Source organism: Rissa tridactyla, chromosome 3 (assembly GCF_028500815.1).
Source record: "Rissa tridactyla isolate bRisTri1 chromosome 3, bRisTri1.patW.cur.20221130, whole genome shotgun sequence".
Lineage (NCBI taxonomy): Eukaryota > Metazoa > Chordata > Aves > Charadriiformes > Laridae > Rissa > Rissa tridactyla.
Genome location: NC_071468.1, coordinates 94,921,722 through 94,945,526, shown reverse-complemented (window position 1 = coordinate 94,945,526; position 23,805 = coordinate 94,921,722). Strand labels below are relative to the sequence as shown.

At 37.9% G+C, this 23,805-nt stretch overlaps 1 protein-coding gene across 4 annotated transcripts in view; it reads right to left on the bottom strand.

Annotated features, from left to right (window-relative positions):
* Positions 1 to 23,805, bottom strand: part of LMBRD1 (LMBR1 domain containing 1) — an 81,780-nt gene that overhangs the window by 36,916 nt on the left and 21,059 nt on the right. For all 4 annotated transcript variants that reach the window (XR_008465223.1, XM_054193986.1, XM_054193987.1 and 1 more), the window contains exons 6-8: positions 20,217 to 20,305; positions 16,243 to 16,316; positions 1,181 to 1,306 (exon numbers count right to left, since the gene is read on the bottom strand). Coding sequence is in view for 3 of the 4 variants with exons in the window: in XM_054193986.1 (XP_054049961.1) it covers positions 1,181 to 1,306; positions 16,243 to 16,316; positions 20,217 to 20,305 (289 nt within the window). In the remaining variant the exon portion in view is untranslated. The remainder of the gene's footprint in view (positions 1 to 1,180; positions 1,307 to 16,242; positions 16,317 to 20,216; positions 20,306 to 23,805) is intronic.

The window sequence follows — 23,805 nt, the reverse complement described above, 5'->3', positions numbered from 1 at the left end:
ACTTTAATATATAGATACAATGGAAAGACTTTGTACTTTTTGATCCCATTTGTTACCTAGATCAAACAACAAGTGCAGTTGCTTGCAAACTCTCATAATCCAACATAGTCTTCTGTAATACATAATGGTCCATTTTTCAGGGAATTTTTATTTTTTCCATACTGATTTCAGTAATACTGATACCTTTGTCATAGTAGTACTCTAAAAAAGCCTAAACTTTGCAATTTAAACTGGGGGAGACTACTTTTTTAGGTTTCATTATGCAACAAGATTCTAGAACACTGAAGGTGCCCACACTGTGTGGAGCTAGCCAAGGATCAAGGGAGGACTGTTGGAACCATTTCAACGCTGCTGAGGTCTACCATCACAGAGCACACAACAGCACAGATGGACTGCCACAACAGAAGTGATGCATCTTAACGCCCCTTCCCCCCACCCAGTGCTGAGAAAACACTAGTCAAATCATTATCTGAAATAGGTTGGGAAAAGGCGTCCCTAGCATCTTGTATGTAAAGGAGAAATCTTCTCCTCCAGTTCGCACTCTTCGGTTGTTAAATATCCTGCTTACATTAGGCACAGCATTTCAGTGAGCTGCAAAGCCATCATGGGCTTATAAATGGTGCTAACATCCTAGGGATGTTTAGGATTCAGAACAGAGATTTCCATATATGCTTTTCATAAAGAAATTATTTATAACAGCAAGGTACATTAACTGGGAAGCATGAATATCTAGGGCTGTTATTTATTCATAAAGATGATTAATAGTTTGATGAATCTAACTCATGACAGCTCCATGTGGCAAGTGTCCAGTGTTGATAACTACATTGAGCAAGTATCAACAAATTGGATGCCATATCTGGTAGCAGACTCAGTGAGGTTAATATTCTTAACTTCTACGAAGTATCCCTTGCATATATCCAAGAAGGACTGGAGAAGTTTGAGGTTAGCTCATCAGCACTATTATTAGCTAGAGAGAAATAACTACTGCTTCAGGTCTGATAAAGAAAACCTGATCTTTACTACACAAGTGACCACATTTGTTTCCAAATAATTAAAATAACTGCAAGCTAGTCACTTCTGACTTGCTATTCTTTCTGCAACAAAAACTCTCTGCAGCATGACCATAAACCTGTAAGCAAGAAAAAAGTCATGAAGCAAGTGAGAACAGTGAAGACCATACCTTTGATTTAATCCTTAATAAATGTTGCTCCACTTCTTCAATATCTTCAGTGTTCTCTAAACGTTCATAAGCTGCACTGGTAGTTCCCTTAATCAAGTTTAGGGGCAAAGCTGACATACCATAAGCCTAAAGTAAAAAGGAAACATACATACTTAAATTTTCTGCCACACGTTTTCATCTGATACGGGTAAAAAATACAGCAGCCTTAAAGTATCACTGCTATTTTTCGCCCTCCCCCCAAACTCCTTCCACAGACTAAGGCAAAAATTCTTTTCATGGTTTGAGCAAAACCTAACGAGCATGCTATGGAGATTCCAGTGTCCTGCATTGTTCCAACAGTACTTAAACGTAGCCCACTGAAGATTTACCAAGCTAGCCCTTGTGGTTTTTTTGTCAAATGACTTCACGTCCCAAAACCTTAATTTTCCACTTTAGATCATAATCAAAATATTGTGTAATACAGTAACCTCTAGATATTGAAGTTACTGTAGGAACTTTTAGAAGCACAGTAGACAATTTCTTTGTAGCCAGTAGTCTTCAGCTTCCTACATAATTTCATTTTAAAAGCAAGCATATGATTTACTAAAAAAATTCTGCAGTGAAGAGAAGTTAGGTAAACATGTAAACTCAGTTACATTCAAAGACTGCTTAGATACCCATTCACAATAAGTTTTGTTGGCATTTACTCCTAGTTATTAAATCCTATACCATTCAAAGTGTTTGCCAGCTTCTATATCAACACTATACCCAGATTTTTTCCAATGCAAAGTCTGTAAGTTTTCTGCTAACATGAAGAGAAACAGATACTTAAGGTGAGATAAACAAGAAAATGCCACTATTTCCTCCCTGCTAACCTATGAGTCTTACAGATAAAGACCACAGTCAGAAGTTTTTCCAAGTAGTTTAGAGACATTAGCCATCGGCTTTTTATTTGTTTTACTGTGGGTGGGAGGCTGTTGGTGGCAGGTTGTTCTTGGTGCAGAGCTCAGCAGAAAGGATTTTCTTTTCTTTCTTTTGATCACAATTAATACATGTAGTTTAGTACTAGAGTGCTCATTATCTGAACATTCACTAGCTTCAGAAATAAGCATTAGAGATTTCCACAGGAATGCCTCTCCCTCCTCTGAGCACAGCTTTATATTTCATACTGAGAACAGATTTAACACAAATGCTAGTGTGTTATATCACCATACATGCTGTCAGATCACATGAGCTGTCTGTACAGAAGACTTGATTTGACCTGCTTAAGAACCTACTTAGGCATACTAATGACTCATGCGGTGCACTCAAAGCAAGACACTGTCCATTTTTTTGGGTGTATTTTTCAACATGCCATATACCCTGCCACCAACACCCACTTCTAAGCTCCTTTAACAAAGGAGTCTTAGTTACTAGTATTGTAGCTCAAAACCACATTAACTATTTAAATTATAAGCATTTCAATAAAAATATCTGACACTGACCCTACAAACTTCAGTTTCACTTTGCAAGCAATAGTACTCCATGGTATCAAGAAACCTTCTCCCCAGTAGTAGGCTATGAAAGCAGGAAACAGAAGTTTAGCAGTCTGACAGCCTTGTTCACTTACTGTGGAATTAGGTTTCTTACGTTTAGAGTGACAATTACCAGTAAATTGTCGGAACAGTGTCAGTTAAGTTAAACAAGCAGACAGCACGTGCATCTCTCAACAGGCTTCAAACCCAAGGAAACAGTGGAACCTGTTTTTAAAGCATTACACTTTAAAGCATTTAAGTAAGGGTAGGAGAAAAGCTACAAAAGGTAACTGTCAATTTCAGTCCCTAAGTTACAGTTTTTTTACTGTAAAAAGCTATAAAAGGGACAGACATCTCTTATCACAGGCTAGTAATGGCAACAAAACTTGACACTCTAGAAGTTCTGGTTTGAAAACAGCTATACAACCACAGGAAGGCCTACTACAAAATTAAGTATTTTAGGTAAGGAAAAGAATTTAACTTAGGCTGGACTTTACAACTCTGTCCGTAAGTGTGGTTCAGCTCTCCCTTTAGAGTATCTCTTTTAAAAAGATAAGGCTGCTTTGCTATCTACAGGAGCTAAAAAGCAGTCTCCCCCCAGTCCTCATCTTCTCTAGGCCAAAGAAAGAGTTCCTTCAACCTTTCTTTATGGGTTGTGCTCTCCAGCTCTCTGATCACTTTCACAAGCCTCCACTGGAGCCTCTGCAGTTTTCCAGTTTCTTAAACTGGGGGACCAAAATGAGACACAGTATTCCCAGGTGTGGCTTTGGAAGTGCAAAGTACAGAGGAATAATCATCTCCCTTGATCTACTAGCTATGCTCTTGCTGATGCAGCCCAGGACACTGTTTGCCCTTCTGCTGCGGGGCACGTTGCTGCCTCATGTTCAGCTTGCTGTCCACTAGGACTTCCAGGTCCTTTTCAGCAGAGCCATCCACCAGCTGGGTCAGACCCCAGCATGAACTGTTGCTTAGAATTAACCCATTCCAAGAGAAGGCCTTAACATCTGCTAAACCTGATGTCATTCTTGTTGGCCCAATCTTCCCACCTGAAAAATGTCTCTACAGTGGCTCTTACATTCTGTTGTATCTACCTCTCCCAGTTTGATATCAAACTTGATGACTATACACTCACCCCAGCATCCAGATCATTTTTGTAGACTGAATAGTATTTGGCCCATATTGACCCTGAAGAGCTCACTCAGGTCCGGCTGCTAACAGCATAGCTCCAGAATTTAGGTGGAAGTATAAACAATATCCAGGCTCATAACTAAAATACAGGGTGCAATTCTAACCGAGGTCCCTCTGTGGAACCCAAAACATTTCCAGCCAGAGCCAAAGGCATTCAGTATGTAGAAGCAAATACAGTAAAGAGATTGCTGTGACAATAGGCCTACACAATTTCACAATCCTAAACTTAGAAGCAATTAAGATTTTACCATTAAGCAGAGACTTCCACCTGTTTGCTTCAAACAGCTACCATCAACTAACAGATAGCAATTTTTTTTGCCCAACAGAAATAGTTAAGGAATTAAATTTAAAGTTCTAAATCCAAGTTTCTATAAAGCAAACTGCAACTCTAAGCAATGCATTGTTTTATTGTTTTGCAGATGTGAATTATACTTGAGCATCAAGCTTGCTCTAGTGATAAAGGCAGCCTAAGTTCCTTCCTTGGATACAAAAGATGGTAATAGTGAGATGATTATGCAAGTAAACCTCTCATCATCAGTGAGGGAAAAAGCCACACTGGTCCTTCAGGACATCAATATATAGAATAAAGGACAGAAAGATGAACCATCTCATGTGATGTGTCACAGGTCTGAACAGAAGCTGTATTAGCTCAGTTTCAGGGCTGCATTTGCCTTAAGGCTGATGTAGAAATTCTAGGCTCCTCCAAACAAAGTTTTAATCCTCTGTGTTAGTGCAAGTGTAAGTTATTAATGGGCTATTGTTTTGGGCATCTGCAATTCAACAAGCAAGCAACATATCAAAGATAACACAGGAAAACCAAAGCCATAACAGAGGGCTCAGTTTCAAACAAACTGGTGGCTCAAAGTTTGGAATATGACTAAAAGCAAATCAGAAGAGCCATTAAAGTACTTACAGCAAGTTAGTTTTTATACATGAATTTTGATAAAACAAGTAATTAAGCCTTAACTTATTTGCACCAGTGAAACAACGGTTTCCAGGACTTATATTTAGACAACCTTTGCCTAGAAACGTTAAGTCAGATAAGAGGAAATGCACTAAAGAATAAAAAGTCATCCACACGTAACAGGCAGTTACAGCCTACATAGTTTTTTCCACATAGGTTCTTCAAGATGAACTAAATCTAGTACTAACAGTAACTGTTCAGGTTGGTATCTAATAACTCATGCTGCTAAGTTAGGTCTTTAAAGTCTCAGGTTGCTATCACTACTGTTACTGAATGTCTGATCAGCTTCACCAAAACCCCGTTTTACAGCAGGAAAAAAATAAATTTAAGTTTATAGTTAGAACAACTTATTTTATGGAAGAATCCCCTTTCTTGAACTCCCACAAGTGATCCATACAATACATAACCCCCTATCAGTTATCTTAACAGCTGGAAAGCAAACCCAAAGAGCTCACTACCTAATGAGTACAAGTTAGAGGGCATTATCCTTGAGCAGCTGTCTCATTCCAATTTGAGAGTTTGCCCACAGGCAATAAAGATAATATCTCTGGATGGATGAAGTTCAAATTTATACTTCATAGATTTCTTGAAGTAGGTGGCCTTCTATTCTAAAGGAGGAAAGGAAAAAATAACAGAATAACATAAGCAAAGCAACAGAAAACCCAGCTTACCTAGCCTATAAAAAACACACCAGTCTAAACAAAGCTCTTAACACTTCTTATTTGTTATTTACAAAATTGGTAGCTAGGCCTGAGAAGAATTTGTAAAGAAATCTGTCATCAGTAAAGCAGGAGCCTGTAACTCACATGAAAGCAACAGTTAGTTCACTATTGTTTGTGCAGTATCAGTAGGCATTGAAGAACAGTGAGAAGCATACTGTAGCTGTTCTCTCAGCATGCCATTGAGCCCTAATATACTCTGTGCTCCAGAAAGACCACTAAAATACCTCAGTAGAGATTACATTAGCATTGCTTCCAGTTTGCTTATTCTTCACATCTCCTGTGACCCTTTCCTTCCCATACTGTCCACAGCAGATCCAGCTATTCCCCTGTCGTTGCACAGTTAATATTTAGAAGGAAGAGCTGCTGTTCTGATCCTTTGGTCTCTTGCAGACTCAGCATCTTACAATATTTTAGACTTGCCAAACTCACATAACCCATGGCTAGATAAGGGAATAGGCTTTCTTATTAATTGCCCAGTATGTTAGTAGTCACTCATAAACAAAAGTTATAGAACAGGTGGAGTTGAGAAAAGTTGTACAATTATGTTTTACAAGAGCTACAGCAAGCAACTACTTCAGGGACAAACCTTTGAGTATTAAAAAGATCGAAAAAGGCTTTCCACTGGGAACCGTAGCTGCTAATTTAACATTTTTAAATTGCACAAGCTACCCAAGATTTCGACTGAAAAGGGTGCATTACTAATGTGGGAACACCTAATAAGCAACCAGATCAGTCATAAGCATACAGATCAGTCAAGAGCACAGAAAAAACCACATTGAAATGAATATAGCAAATGCCTTTAGGAAAGGCTTAAACAAGTTAAAGCTAACTTTGAACATCTATTGCAAAAAGCCTGAAACCATCAGGCATCATTGTTTAGTTAGAAAATTATTATGTTTTACTTTTCTACATCTGCTATGCTCAACTAGTAAGATACAGCCTAATGATTAACTTGCAGCCCAAACAGGATAATTTCTCCTTGTTAGAGATCAAACAGAAGAGGTAAGTTGTGATCAGTTCAGTAGACAACCACCAATGTAACTGAAGGTAGTTTACCAACTTTTTCTAGTTAAAGATTTTTAAGAATTAAGCTTGTGATTTCAAGAAATTATCAGGAAGTACTTGTATAGCACATCAAAAAGACTCCCTATTCCATTTATTTTTACAGGGCCATATATCAAGTGGATATGGCTTTTCAATGCTGTCATTGAGGTATTTTAAAAGGTCTGTATATATAATCTTGGGCAAAAAGTGTAGAAATGAATCCTGATAAACATTTCTTGCCTAGCACTGCCCTCTAGTGAAGTCATATGAAACAGCTGAATAAAAAAGTAACAGTACTTCATTTGTTATTATATCACTATATAGGAGGCATAAGAATAAATGCTCATAACTTTATACAAATATTCAAATCCCTATTCTCTTATAACAGCTTGTTTTAAGTCTTCATCTGAAAGTGTGACCATGAAAGACAAAATGTTCAATTTTAGCAACTAGACCCTGATCAAAAATGCATCTATTCAAGTTTTAAAACAACTCTAGTTTAGGGTACGCAATGAAGATGTACAAGCCAAAAGCAAGCTAGTTTGTTTCAATACGAATGTCCCACAAAAAAATCCTCTATTTCAATACAATTTTGGTATAGAAGCGAATTTTTCTGTATTCATAGCCTAATTAGCTTTTTAAATTACAATAAGCACAAGGGAAGTCATATTACAATACGTTTTATCCCTCACAGCAATTGATATAGCTCAGTTGCCTACACTGAGCACTGTTTCATAGGGATACCGTGCACCCTTGTCAGCATTGCTTCTGTTGTAAGCTAAGCTACTACAATTAAGTAGCCTCAGATGTGGTACACTCATGTGTCACACCAATACACAAACTCAGAAGCATTGCCTGTAAGAGGAAATAGCACTCTACCTTTTTTCTTGAAACTGCACCTTTCTTCTCTTGTGCACCTAGACTGCGTAGTTTTATTGAAAAGAATCCAACTCTACAAGTAATAGTCATCTACTTTCTCATATTAAAGAAATCTGCTTCCGTCTCCAGCTCTCTACACATGCTACCATTCCAAAGATAAAAACTGGAATTCAAGAATCTTATTTCCAGAACACCATTAAGCATGGCAAAGAGTGACAGTGGTTCACACATCCTCCCTAAATTGTGAAGAGTAAAGGATAAAGCCTTCTAAACACATCTGAAGATGGTACACCATCTCATTGACAGTTCTGGGATGTTTTGCTTTGTTTTTTGGTTTTGGTCTTTTTTTGTTTTGTTTTTTGTTTGGTTGGGGTTTTTTTTGGAAAAGCACATCCTATACAGCTTGGAAAATCATTCAACATGCTAACTAGTAAAATTTCAATTCTTTCATGGGAAGTTTTAGTTTCCAATCTTCAGCTGCTAAAAGAGGATGTAAGTTTTTGAAAAAAATTCTAAAAAATTCTCAAAGCCTGGAACAAATGGACTAAACTGAACTGGTATGCTCAGTATGGCATTTCTTGCATGATCTGTTGGGGACTGTTTGTTGTGCACAGAGTACCTGTTTATCCATTTCTTTAATACTCATTACTGCAGTATCTTTCTAATACTTTCACCTTCATTTTTCATATTAACGCTCCCTCTCCACCATACAAAGACTGTCTCATTTATCAATGTTTAAGTGGACAAAAAAATGCAATCAAGGTTTGTAAGACACAGAAACTGAGTATGACAGCCTCTATACTACAGTATGCTGTTCTACTACTCACACTGAGCTTGTGCTTGCTGGACATATCATCTGTAAAAAAGTTAACTCTGACTCAGCTGTAATACTGAGCATAATTATTATGCCCAGTTGCCATCTTCTGCATTGCTCCATCAGGCTTAGAAGAGCATTAACCACCAAAAGATTAATCTCCTTTCAAGCTACAACTCTAAACAAAATACAAAACTATCATTGATCCAGCAGTTTAATATCTACAATTCTCCAAGACTGCAGTAGCAATCAGATTGTTAAAACAAAGAACACTTAAATTGGTTCGCTATTTCTGTTATTTACTGCTTCAGAGAAGTGAACATAATCAAATAACTACATTTCTTTTATATTTAAGAATTGACATTGAAGTGATCAAGTAGTAATGACGATGCATGCTACTAACTTGTAGATTTCTCAATAACTGTTTGATGTCTACTTAAAAGAAAATTGGTAGCAAATGACTGCTTTTAAGGTTAGACAGATTATAAAAAGCTTTAAGCTTTTTGGCTGTTAAAAAAAAATAAGTCAACTGCAAGAAAAGTAAATCATACTCTGGACAAAAACAGGTGTGAAAAGATCATTAAATCTGTCACAAGACAAACAGCTTTAACACCTCTTTCAGGATGGAGGAAAAAGGATCATTTTACAGTTTCATAAGAAATCAAACCATGCTTATTAAATGTTTTGGAAAATTACAGAGCCAATTACAATCATCCTTCAAGGACATGCTAAATGAGATGCACAAGATCACTCAAAAGTTAATCTGCCTATCATTGTGTGAGTAATATGTTATTCTGCCTTGAATTCAAATAGCAATCTGGAGCTGACAACAACTATTGTATTAATACCTAAGGCAATGTAAAACCATTTCAATGCAAAATACATTAATGAAAGAATAGATGCAAACTACATCATCTGTGAAACTGTTTCAAACCAAGCACTGCAGCCCTAATTTATCATTTTCTTGTTATATTCCACAGTTATAGACATGGAAAGCTGTCAGTATAAATCATCAAGGTCATGGATTTGCAGAGCCCTCCTGAGGATCACTTGTTCACATTTCTTACAAAACAATTTTAAATACTCCAGTATTATGCATTACAAAACAAAGTCTACTTCTTTTGGCATTAAAGCTGTGAAACAGAAAAGCAACTACCAATTCAAGATTATGCTGAAAGTTGTGCCATACCAAGAAATAAGTTTAAACAGTGTTACTCATTTAAACATTGCATATACTTGAGAAAAGTTACATCAATGCTTATGCTCTTGTCAGTTATATGGACTTATCTTTCAGGTGAGCGTTTGTAACAGAGTTCATCTACACTTTTGATAAACCACCATTTTATGATTTCCCCTTAAAAAATTAAAAATTTATAATACACACCCTCCCTAGTTGCATCTTCCTTCCCTTCCCAGTTTCCCAGAGTGTCAATTCATGTCAAGAGAAGACTATTCTTCAGTGTATTCAGCAAGGAAATGCAACATGAATTGTGAGTTTTAGTATTATGTTCTAGAAGACCACACTAGTGGGGATCAGCTCAAAGTTAATCAAAAGAAACATAGCTGCAGCTTCCATAGCTAAAAATACTTTTCTATTTTTTACATCCATTTGCAGATGCATGCAAGCTTCCTTCTTGTATAACCAAGTTGTTAAAGTTAAAAAAGATAGAAGAAATAATTTGTATAGTTTAGATTAAAAGCAAATATGAAGTGTTTGGGTTTGGTTTTGTTGGTTCCCCCCCCCCCAGAACAGGCATATTCTCCCCTCTACTTACACAAAGAGCTTCTGAAAATTGCCACCTATCAAACTATTTAAAAGTTATTACTACCCTCTGACAAAGAACAGTCTTGCAATACTTAGTAGTCTCCAAAACATGGAACTACCTACTTTTCTGAACATACTGTATGCTTTTTTCAATGAAGTTGCCACTGCACTTTTTTGAGCATTAGCTGTACTGAGGTGAATAAATAATAGTAAGAATCTCTGATAAATCGTTTTCTCAAAAACAGCTGTGGTAGAACAAAGAGTTGTCCAACATGAGTTAAACGGGGTTACAACAGTAAAACCAGTATTGTGGAATTAAATTAACCCAATAAAGAACAAACCTCATTGTCAACCACTGTCCCCTCAAGACTTGCATAGGCTAGAGCCAAGTTCAAACAGAGAAGACATCTCAGACCATAAGGTACAACACAGTAAATGCCACCCATCAGTATCACCACTAAATCCTACACGTCCACGTAGTAGACAGACTGCAGAACCCCTGAGGCTGGAAGGGGACCTCAAGAGGTCATCTGGTCCAACATTGCTCAAGCAGAGTCACCTAGAGCTGTTTGCCCCAGACAGTGTCCATACAGCTCTTGAATATCTCCAAGGAGAGAGACTCCACAATCTCTGAGCAACCTCTGCCAGGGGTCTGTCACCCTCACGGTGAAAAAGTTTCCTGATGTCCAGAGGGAAGCTCTTTTTGTGCCCTTTGCCTCTAGTCCTGTTACTGGGCATCACTAAAAATGACTGACTTTATATTCTTTGCACTCTCCCTTCAGATTTTTTTTTTTTAAACACACATTGATAAGACTTCCCATGAGCCTTCCTCTTCTCTAGGCTAAACAGCACCGGCTCTCAGCATTTCCTCATAGGAGGAAAATCCCTTAATCATCTTCGTGGCCTTTCACTGGACCTGCTCCTGTAGCTCCATATGTCTCTTGTACTGAGGAGCCCAGAACTGGACACAGCACTCCAGGTACAGCCTCACCAGCATTGAGCAGGAGAGAAGGATCACCTCCAACAACCTGCTGGCAATAATACTCCTCATGCAGACCAGGATACCATTAGACTTCTTTGCAGCAAGAGCACATTGCTGGCTCATGGTTAACTTTGTCTCCATGAGAACCCCCCAGGTCCTTCTCTTCAAAGCTGCTTTCCTGCTGAGTGGTGCCCTGCATATATTAGTGCCTGGGTTTGTTTCTCCACAGCTGCAGGACTTTGCACTTCCCCTTGCTGAACTCCATGAGGCTCCTGTCAGCCCATTTCTCCAGCCTGTCAATGTCCCTTTGGATGGCAGCACAACCCTCTGGAGTATCAGCAACTACTCCCATTTTGTCTCACCTGCAAGCTTGTTGAGACTACACACTGCCTCGTCACTCAGAATTACAATATTGTGCAGTCTGATAAGAAGTCTGTTCTTTGTTGCATGAATAGCTTACCATGTACTTGAAGTAATACATTAAATCAACCTGGGCCTTAAGAGAGGCCTAGAACACCAGATTGATGCTGATAATACTCCTTTAAAAAAAGTAGATTTTAACTATATTAGTCATTGGGGTAAATTTCTTAGTTCCATAATTTAAACTGGAGCCATTTACAATCCAAACACCACCCCCCCTGCATTCCAACTCCTGTGGAGGCAGAAGAATACGTTTTAGAAAATAGAGAAAGCCTCGGAGCTCACACATGCAGAAGAAAGCTTTTGCTCTCAGTATCTACTCAAATTCAAGGCTGCCTGCTGCCAGTGCCAGAGCCTCTTTTCCCCAACATCTTACACTACTGTATATTGCCACAAGGCAGAAGTGCAATTTTAGAACAGCCTTAATCTAATTCTTCACACTGAAGGCCACAAAAGGCAGTACTGTTAACATACATTTGACTAGTTGTAGAATGAATAAATTGTACCCCAAGCAACTTAAATAGAATCACTAAATTCATCTGTTTCATTGTACTCATCCACAAATAACATTTTAAGATTAAAATCAGTCAACTGCAGTCAGTGCAGGCACAGCATTCATGTTTGCTTTTAGTATTTTGTGTTAAAGTGGTAGGCGTTCAATGTAAAACAATTCTCAATTAGGTATGAAAGTATTTGCTAACTTATCACTTACAACAATACAACCTTCATTAGATGTTCATTCAGAATAGATGTTTTTTTTCCTTTTTATAGTAAGAAGGTGAATATGAGTATACAGAAGACCAGATGCACCTGTTCTTAACTTCCCTTTAACAATACAATTGAAACACTGGCAATGGAACAGACTGAGGATTTTCAAAAGTCAACAGAAAAATCAAACATTCAGTTATGTCTGTACTAAAAATCCTCAACTCTTAACTGGCATAAACCAGAGATCTGAGCTCACCTCTGTTCAGAGACAAGTGAACTCAAATACCACATGTTGTGTCCCCATCTATTCTTTCTACCTTTTTCCCCCCCCATCATCTGCTAAGTGTATGTGGAAAATTTGGAAGTAGGTGTCTTTGTTCTTGCGTTTGCCCTTGTATAAAGGTATTTTCTTTTTGTGCTTAAAAACACCCTACCACCGATTACCAAACAGTGGTTTGATGACTAAGCACAAAGGTCTCCCACCTTTAGAAACTGGGACAAACGGTTTGATAGGCATGCAGAAGGCTGAAAAATGTAGGAGCCTAACTAATTACTTGACAGATGTCTAAAGTCAGAGGCAAGCTTACAGACAATGCCTCAGACTTGCCTGTGCTCCAAAGCTTCTGTTTTACCTAGAGGGAATTTTTTAACACAGGACTAACATAGCAAAAAAAACCCACAATGCAAAGAAGTGGGAAGCTACCATGAGAAAAAACAGTTATCCCTTCCAGTATCATGCTTCTCCTCCCAAGTGGAGTAATCCAAACTGGTAGAGACTGAGAGGCTATCCTCTGGATCAACTTCCCCCTGAGGCTTAGGAAGTGTAACAGCAGAGGAACTTTTCACTACTGAAGTAACTTTTGCATTAGGTTGTACCACTGGGAAAAGCCCAGCTCACAATATAAACTGGAATGCAGGTATATGTCATCCACATACTGCCAAGGTCACACTCGCAATTCACTCTTCAGACCATGAGAACAGCACTGCTCATGCCATCATGCTGTTACAGGTAGAAATTGCTTACATATGGAAGCCTGACCATCACTGTCAGTAGGCAAAGTGTTACGAAAGCATTAGAGCATAAAGAAAAAATAATCTATTCCCACTCCAACTTTAAGAACACAGACCTTCTAATAGGAGTTTTTCCACTTCCCATGACACTTTTGTACCTCAGCCCATCCATGTATCAGAGCCTGCTCATTGTTTCACCCTAAGAGTCTATGATCACCTGCCAAACAGTGACAAATACACTCATATCAGAGGTTGACAACAACCTCCCGTGTGAGCTCACCCCTAAAACTTCTTCGAAATAGCTCCTCCATTTCTCCCACCCTGTCTTAACACCTATTGTTAAACAAAAGAGTTTCAGAATTATCAAATACAGTAGTTAAAAACAAAAGAAGTAGTAATTCCATGCTCCAGGCATTTGCATAGGCAGGTTGAAGTTTTCCAAGCAATGAGTTAGTCTAAAATCTTAGTAATTAAAGCAGAAAAGACTATTTTAGTTCTCATGCTTGATGTTTCACCCCATTTACCACCCACTGTTCGTACAAGTCCCAAACACAGTAAGACTAAAGCAACAACAATGAGGACAGAGCTATTGTCTTCATCTGACAATCCACACAGACGCAGTACATTAAATGAACATTTCAAATGTTCAAATGAATGTTTGAACATTAAATGGAAGTCACATAATTCCAGGCTCAGCTAGTTTTGAGGGCAGAAGCATATTTGATACTCAGGCTGAATGGTATCTACTAAGAGCCTGTGCTCAAAAATAAACAGGGAAATAACGTTAGAAGTAGGGGATATTAACAATAAATAAAAAACTTCCAAATGCTTTTTTTAAACATTGTTTACATTTTAGTCAGCAATGAATTTGTGCAAAATCGAAGTCTTGCATTTTACACGCTTATAGATGTTCACTAACAGTTATAAAACCATACTTGGGTAGCTGTTTGGAAGAAACACTGAGGACATTCTCCCAGCGAATGAGTTTGTTCTTAATGTTAGTCTCATGGAGGTTAAAACACACTACATGTGCTCTGCAGTAATGTAACTGAACAAGAGATTACTCTTTCCTTCCATAATTAAGGGAAACAAATTTAAGAGCTGACGTGTTATTACCAGCTAAGCAAAGGTCTCGATCTTTTTTGACTAGCACATGATCTGGATGTCAGCAATATAGCCTGAATGATTTAGTGACACACATCAGTCAGAAAAGGCTTGAAGTAATAGAATTTATGATTCGGGTCCACTTAAAACACTTAAGTGAGCGGAATTGCTCTCAGCCCCATTGACTGAGATACCTGCTAGCTGATCAGCCAAACTGCTCTCCTACCTACCACATAGAGCCTGATGACCAATGAGCTGTCTGTGTGCTGACACTTACATGCAAGAACCTGCACTAAATTGACTCCCATAATCCTGCTGTAACTTACACCAGATGAAGTCACTAGTATAAAGAGACAGAAAATCATTACCTAGGCATGTTACTCAGTTTAGTTTTGTTTAAGACTCTAAAGGTAGTATTCAGCAGGTAGTTTACCCCCTTATGCAGTTATGGCTAAAACATTCTTCCTTCTTTCACATACCCTTGTTCTACAATACTTTTATCCATTTATCACTTGCCTGACAAGCTACAACAGAACATCTCCTTGGCTAGCAATGCTTCAAAATAACTTATTGCAGAAGCTAATGTTACAGACCCACTTAGAATTCACTATCAAAGCTACGTGGGAATAACTTTACTATGTTAGAGCCAGGCTGCAGGCTTCCCTGCTTGGAAGAGAAAGCTATTTTAGCAAGGACATGACTTTAAAGATTAAAACCCATCAGGAAAACACTGACTTCTCAGAAGTTTTAAAGCTGAAGTTAACTGCAGACAAAGCTTTAGAGCTTCATCTCTGTTGCAAAATTTTACCTTGATGACAAGTTAGTACATTACAAACAGGCTGATTATTCAGTGACTGAAGAAATAGAACAGATGGGAAAAGCAAGTGATCACATGAACATCAGATGTGGACCAAACTATCCAATTACCGTTTTCCATATAAGAAATGCATAGTATAAACCGTCATATGAAGATGAGTTGCAAGCAATAAAAAAGCTAATAGATTAAAATGGTTCCTGTTCCTTTTCCTTTGCATATAAAAATAAGAGTCAAGCAGTTGAACTAACATAGCCTTGATCATATGATTTACAATCAGTTACAGCAAGAACACTTCTGAATCCTTCTAAACTACAGGAAGAACTGCAGTAGTTTAGTTGCATGTCTAGGACTAACAAGAATATTCCCTAGTCTTTAGAAAACAAGCCTCTAAACAGTTACAAACTCTATTTGCTTTTAACTTTTTAGCTATTCTTGATTTAAGGCACACACCACAGAAGATGCTACAAATTCTTCATACCTAAAACTGAATCCTGACAGGCACCAATATTTACCCTTAAATTCTAGAAATAGAGAACTGTGAAGCAATACATTGTTAAAGACATTGCTTTTTCATTTATTGAATGAAGAACCGCTTTTACAAAAAGAGGCAGTCATGATTAAGAATATTTTACATACTTCTTTACAAATCAAGTTATTCTGATAGACTTTTCATTGTAAAGCTCTCTAAAGATAAAAACATCAATGTAGAAAAGTTGTAGTAAAGGTTATATTCAGTATTACAGACTGACCAGACCAAGTCTAAGTCATGCTATAGTTCAATGAATTAAAAAAAGAAATATTAAGTTCTCCACTGCTGTATGGAGAAAGAACAGGAGAAAAAAACAGGAGAAGCCAGTGAATATGTGTTACAAGCCATAAGCAATAATGTGACTTCTCCTTGCAGGAAAACATTGAAATTAAGTCTGATCTGTACTCAAGTACTGAAACAACGGTTCTTAAACTTCCAGTAAAAATTTATTCCTCTCATTCCAAGAACTTAGTACTTCTCAGTGTTGAGACCATAAAAACCCAAAGCTACAAGACACAGTTGAAGCTACTTAGCACAATGACAGTTTTCTGTACAGGTTTAGTCCGTGATAACTACAAGTATCATGAATGTAAAGAGCTGAAACATTTGCATAAGAACTTACTGTGTAAGTGATAGCTGCCAACATTCCAATCACGGTCAAGGAACTAATGGAAAACGAAAGAGCAGTCAAGCCATCTGCAAAAAAAAGAAAAGCCTATTGAAAATTCCTACAGTAGAGGCGTAAGAACATTCCCTCCTGAATTGATTTCCTGAAGATTTAAGTTCATTAGATCGAAGAAAGAAAGTTGAGCCACAGTTACCAGCCATAACAACTCAAATGAAAAATTCACCTAGCATTAAGTTTTTGTCAGCAGTAGATCCTCCTCCAATACTGCAAGATGCAGGACAGTCATCTCTCCATTGCTCCAAGTTCACAGATACTGCATGCAGTCAAATGGTTGACTAGCCACTAATGAACCTGCTCCCATAGCTGTCGAAGGCCTCTTCAAGACTATTTCTGGCCTCCACAGGGTGCTGTGGTAATTTTCACAATTTACACATGCATTCTGGATGGTTCATCTTTGGCTTGTTTGGTATCTCCTGATTTCTCATAATAAAGCACTATCCAGAGAACCAGGCAAGCATGGATCCTTCAAACAACCAAACAAGCCAGACTGTGGGCCTCAGCTTCACTCAGACCACGTACATCCAGATGTACAAACTGGAAAAAGGTCAGGGGATTAAGGAGTCACTGTAATCTTACTACAACTCTAGAAGTGAAGAGGGATAGTAGAAGAAAAGTATTACCAAACTCATCCCTCAAAGGCAAACTCCCTGAATCCTCATGCATAGTTTTTCACAACAACCCTGTCCCTAACCTCACTGTACAGGACATAATACAGCAAGCTTTTTTTTTTATTTAGTAATAGCTACTATATGTTTCCATGCTACTATAGAAATTAACTTTAAAGAATCAATTTCATGTTTGTACTCAGTCCTAATAACTAAGCTACTCTTTAATGTCCTCCCCTCCCACTAGTTGATTCAAGAAGTTGGAGCACAATACATTGTATTCCTACTCAAATAGAATCATTAGCCAGTTTCCATTCATTAGCTAGGTCTCCATTCTTTTTCTGAACATAACACCAAGCATTCACAAACTGAGAAATCATCTTATAGTTATCCTCTATGAGAAACTATCTTTCTTCTGACCAACCCTACAGGTCTCCTTCCAAATATACCAAAAAACAATCCAACAACCAAATCCAACTTCACAGCTCAAATCTGTCCTTTGCTATATTTGCTAGATAATACCAAACAGCTTTCTCAAAGCTAACAGCAATATATTTATAAGTTTCAAATACTACAGCTATGTAGAAAACTCTATTCCCCCTTTAGTACTTGCAAAAATTTTACCCATATTCTGAAGTTTAGGGGAAAACCTCACACATAAGTGACCTCTGTTTCTAATGTATCACACAATGTACTGAAACACTGTATTTGATGATTCTCCTGTACATACATTTGAAACCAACATTTAATATCAATTTTAAAATTTTGAACTATGTTAAATGGAACATTAAGAAACTAACTGGCTGAAAAATTGCTAGTTGTACACCAGAAGTATATTATCAGGGTCTGCCTCAGTGGATGAGTTTGCATTCCTTTTATAATCCCACTACAAATTAAATGGGCATAGAACAAACATCCAAAATTAGGATTTTGGCTTTCTTGGGTTAACTGGAGAAAGACAAAAGGAAAAGGGTAAGTTAATATCAAAACAGAAAAACAGGCACAAGTAGAGACAACAAGCAAGAATTTTGTCCTCATTTCTCCAGCATCTGAAACACAAAAGAACCTTTTGCAACAACACTGACTGGCACTTGCAGGCTATGGAATAGTTCTACAAAACCCTGGGGAGTCTTGGCAGACAGCAAGCTGAAGATAATCCAGAAGTGTGACCTGGCAGCACAGAAGTCCAACAGCACCATGGGCTGTATCAACCTAAGCATGCCCATCTATTAAGGGAAGGGACCACATAGGGAATACTGCTACCAGTTTTGAGGCCCCACTACAGGCAAGAGATAAATCTTACCAAGTTAATAGCAGATTTAAGTTGGTCAGAGGCTGGAACATACTGTGCAGAGAAGCGGAGGGAGCTTGTTCAGCTTGGAAGAGAGACTGCTTTGGAGAGACCTGCCTGCTTGCCAAAGAGGTGGAGACCAGGTTCTTTAGTGGTGCATAATAGTTGAGTGTGAGATAGTGGATGACACTGTGTATACCCACACTTGGTAAAAAAAATTTGTTTCTTATCATCAGATGAAAGTCTCCATGCTTAGGGGTTTTTCAAGAGCTAGTTGATAAAGCCCTGAGTGACCTGGTCTGACCTTACAGCTTCCTTCTTTGTGCAGGAGATTGGGCTAGATGACCTAAAGTCTCTTCAGTCTGAGCTATCTTATGAAATTAAAAGTCACAAGAGAATGCTGGCAGAGTCAAAAATCAAAACAAAGATTCCACATGCCAACCCAGCACCTTAATGATTAAACCCTCCTAGAAATAAGCATTAGCTACAATATACCTTCATAGCAAGGACAGGTACAGAGCTCAGTATTTAATTGATAGCCATATCAAGGTGGCTTAGAAAAATTAGCTTATACCTCAGCTCAACCACTGTCACTACCTGTATAAACAGTCTAAGAAGTATTTTTTTCTATGCTGTCAGTTAGAATCTTTGAAGTACAAGAAACAAACAAGTAGACAGCTGAAGTTATGAAAAAAACCTATGGACTCGTCCTCCTTATCTCCTATGCTTGCAAGCACAGCTTACAGCACAGAGTGTATTATGATCAAAGACTCTGCAAGAACGTCAAAGGCAACAAGAAGGGCTTCTTCAAGTACCTACGTGGCAAAAGTAAGACAAGGCAAAATATGGGCCTGCTGTTGAGTGGCCCTGGTGACACAGGACACGGACAAGGCTGAGGTACTGAATGTCTTTGCCTTCATCTTTACTAGCAAGACCAGACTTCATGAAATCCAGGCCCAAAACACCAAGGTGAAAGGCTGAAAAGAAGACATACCCTTGGTTGAAGAGAATCAGGTTAGAGATACTTAAGCAAACTGGACGAAGTTGATGGGCCCTGAAGTCAGGGCAAATGTCATCACAGGGAGCTTTTAGTCAGCACAAAATGCCTAGAATAATGCAGAATACGACCTGACCAAGGCTCATAGCATTATATTCTTGGTTAATGCTCATAGCACTATATTCTAAAACATTCAGACAGAAGTAATATTCTGATACATAGCAAGAGTTAGGCACAAATATTAGAGTACTTATGCATTTGGATTAATGTTTGTTATATAACTTTTAGTTACCATTTTTCTGATACATCTGGAAATTGATATCAAAGTCTGCTCTAGCTCACCTATAAAACACTTTTTTCACACCTTTGCTCTGAAAACACACCCTGGCTAAGTATGTGAACTGTATAAGCTAAAGGTTAAATAAAACTTCATGGAGTTTGGCCTTCACAATAGTTCTTTATAGCCCTAGCATGAAGAAGTATAGCAAAGGCAAACAAAAGAATTTTAGAAAAGGTGAATAATAGGAGAACAAAGAAAAAATTGTAACACCCATAGGATTTTCCAAAGCTATTTATGAAATAAATAATCTCATTCTGACAGTGAAAGCAGTATCACATTTAATAACAAAAATTGTTATACAAGATACACACTCACCATACTGAGGTTCACTGGTTTTAGGGTATTCCAAGTAACAGAAGACTCCATGGAAAACATACCTTTCCCTCCACACCATTAGTATTATAGGACGCAACATTGGAATCCTTGCTGCCAAACGGGGACTGTACTGAAAGCAGACACTGCCAGTGTCTCCCCTCTGTACTTTGAAGACTTTCTGATTTTTTTTGTCTGAACAGAAAAAGATCAATCTTATTGAAAAGATTTAGTGTAGGTAAGCAGTTAGAGTCAAGTTAGAAAACTGTCACCAAGAAAGTCAGTTGTCTTGTTCAATCAATAAGTATGCCAAAGTAAGTTAGTAACAAGTTATGCAAAGCTCAGAACAAATCTCAAGCTTACGACTACTTCCAAATTCTTCAAACAAGAGCTTCACTTTTTCCCATTCTGTGGAATTCTTCTTGTTGGGAATATCCAAAGGAACAAAAGCACTGTAACAAAGCAAAAAAGTTATCTCACTTCCCCTAATTAGACAAATATAAGAAAAGTTCTACTTACAAATTAAGAAAATAGAAATCAATTTAGATCAGCAGAGTACATGTGCATGTGTGTGCAGTCAGGTCTGAGGTCAATGAACAAGTGATTTTCTATTTACCAGTCCTAACAGAGGTAAGGAGCCTACACTCAAGAATCATTAAAAGATGTATTAATCTTATTTTGGTTTGACTCATGTGCAGAGGAACAAAAAGACTTTAAGCATCAATTGAGACAAATTCTCTTGTAAATCCACACTTCTGGAAGCTAGAACAAAACAATTAACGATTCACACACCAAGCATTAATTAAAGATTAAGGAGACATGTTTATTTTCCATTATTACGAGTATAACAACAGATCTTCTGCATTCCATTCCTTGTTCTGTAGTTGGCCCAGAGAACCACAGAGAAGTTCTTAAATATTTTTGATCTTCCAATAAGCAGAGGCTAGCAAAGAGTGCTCAAAAGAATGTCAGGTAGAACAGTCACCTAGCTGAAAGCCGCCTGCTGTCAGTTATCCCATCTAAAGTCCAATAAGAGTAACTCTTCAGCAGCTCCATAGACAAACAGCTAGTTTTGTAACATCTGGAAAACCAGTACCTCCACACCAATCTGAAACCACAGCTTCCAGACATAAAACAGAATGCCTACAAGTCACATGGAAGTCAGATTTGGAGGGAAACTTTTTAGGCAAAGAGTGTGAGAACACAATCCAACCTCCATAAAGAATGCTCACAGGTACCTTTTGGACTTTTGTAATAAAGTACATAATTAGATCCCTGCTTCAAGTCCCAGTAAACAGATGAATAACAAATATGCATCTTCCAGGAGCATGCCTCAAACTTGTACAGAACATAAGCATGTGTTTCAAAGGTTAGTGCTAAACTAACTGCATGCACTTATAATCATCACATCAAAATCAAAACAGTACTCTGCAAACAAAGTTGAAATTTTAACAATTAAAATCTTAACTGTTTTAAAAGTTTGATTTTTAGCTTCTTGACTGTGTAAGAGGTAGATTAAGGCTAGCATTTAAGTTGATGCGTGCTTGCTGACTTTAGATTTTGTTCTTGTATTTGCCTTTAGTAGCAATTTTCTGTGAAATAGCATCCAGGCAAAAATCAAGGCATAAGTATTAAAACAGTGCTAGGCAAAATTTCTACTTACAAGAGATGCACCACAAAAAACTGCAGGTTTATTTGCTAAAAAGGGTTACAATAGGAGACTCTGGGAAACTAAGTGAGCTCAGGCTCTTTTATTTTAGCATGAGTATGAATTTGCTATCTGTGTACCACATGCAGGGAGCAAATGAGATGGAATAACAGCTTAGGATATTTATAACTTGCTTGCCTTTTTTCCCACCCCCTCCAAGAGCAATAATGTTAAAATATATTTTGTTTTCTTGAGACTGCTTACAACCAGCCTGTCAAAGGACACTAATCAGAGCAGAAGCCACAGTAACCATTATACACTATCTTCAATTAGTACTCAGCTAAATCCTGACTGCAGGAGCAGAATCAGATGTCCATCTCCTTCTGAAGTTCCATGCACCACGGGCCTCAGAATGCAATGCAGCAGCCACAAGCTCACACACTTTAGTCCCAGACAAGCAGGAATCTTATTTCCCCTCCTGAACAGGGTCCCTCAACTAGTAGCAAACTAGCCAGAAGGCTGGCTAGCTAGCCCACTTCAATATACTGTTGGTCTCTAGCTTAACAGACAAGACAGAGTTAGCAAGCCTAGCCATCTACAAACCTGCATCCACTCCCCAAAGATCTCTAAAACAGAGTCCATGTATTGCACCAGCACAGCACACAGCAGTTCAGGCCTATTCTTCATGCACATTAAGCAAGAAGAAATGTGACAAGTCTCGGCTATCTGGCTATGGTGACTGGTCAATACAGCCTGAGGGCCATAGTTGCCACCAACAGAATGAGAAGTTTCCACACTAAATAACTAAATTCACCTGTCATCACTGTGATGCAATACAAGTCAGTCCACTGAGAGCAAGTGAACACAGTACAAGTGCCAGTGCATGGTTTTACAGCTGTGGCTGAGAATTCAGTTAATGCAAGAAAAAAGAGCAGCTCAGTTGTGACGTCTTACACTTGGAGTTCTGGACTTATTAACTGCAGTAATTTTAAGAATAGAAGCAAACTGCTGCGCTGTTTAAAACACATCCTTGGAATACCATGATTAAGATCTAGATCAATATCTAGGCTGCAGAACAAGGAAAGTAAATGCAAGACAAGCAGTTCAAAACTATTAGCTTTTGGCAGGGCAATAACACACGAGTGTAGATGGGTCAAGTTTGAGCCTTAAATCAGAGTGCCATTAACTGCCATCCTTAGGAAAACAATTTCAACACGCTAAGATTGAAACTCATTTCCTTAAAGTGAGTTCTGCTACAATATAACTTGCATAATTATTTATAGGCTAATTAGACATATATTCATAGTTTTTTAAGAGCTGATGGTTCTAGAAAATTTAAGGTAACCACTTTAATTCCGGAGACTGACAGCAAAACATTCCTTTTAGAACCAAATATTCATTATCCTCAAAAGTAAATATTTTAGTTCAAACCAGACTGCTGTATAAGGGTGCCTTAATATAGATCATAGCATCTCAAGCCCCTTGGCTCCAGCACATGACATTTACAGTAAATAAACTATATTCAAGGAAAGTAAGTAGTTTCTGAGAAGGGAAAGGCATTACAAGTAAATATTAGTTCTGAGTATCCTAGTATAAGTTTGTCCTATACTTTGTTTTTAATGATACTCTGCATCAAGTTATTTGTGTGCAGGGTATTTAAGTGCTATTACAGACACATACTTTTTGCCAGAGCAAGAGACTTTGTAACAGACAGCTAGAATAAGAAGTAAAAACAATTTAGATTAATAAGAGGTATAAACAATCTCCTGCTAACAATTTAGACAACAGAATCCTGCTCATTGAGATGCGTTATCAACTTAGAAAAAAGCTCCAAAATCATTGTCACTAAACAGATATTGTTTCCCAAAATAGTCAAATAGATCTCTAATGGAGCAAGGCAAACATCCAGGTAAGAATAAAATATTTATAAGCTTCAAGCTTAATCCAGCTTTTATGGTTTCTTTGAGAACTGCTACCAGGAAAGAGGTAGGGACTTCTTGTGTAGACCTGTCTTTAAAGGAGCCAAGCTATTTATTGACCTGTTTAAATTATACAGATTACTTGCTAACTCAATCAGAACAGAGGTTGTCTTGATATGAGACACTAGCCATGTGGGCACACAAAGATGACAGACTATTTGCTAGGAATCTAACAGCTATTCCAGCCCCTCTTGCTCTTGTAACCTGTGTGCATGACTATTCTATTTCATTAAGCCTAGTCTCCTAAAATTAAATTCAGTACGTAAAATTCCAGTCTGTTTTAATGTTGCTCTGAACATGACCACTAGTTGCTACTGCCAGGTAT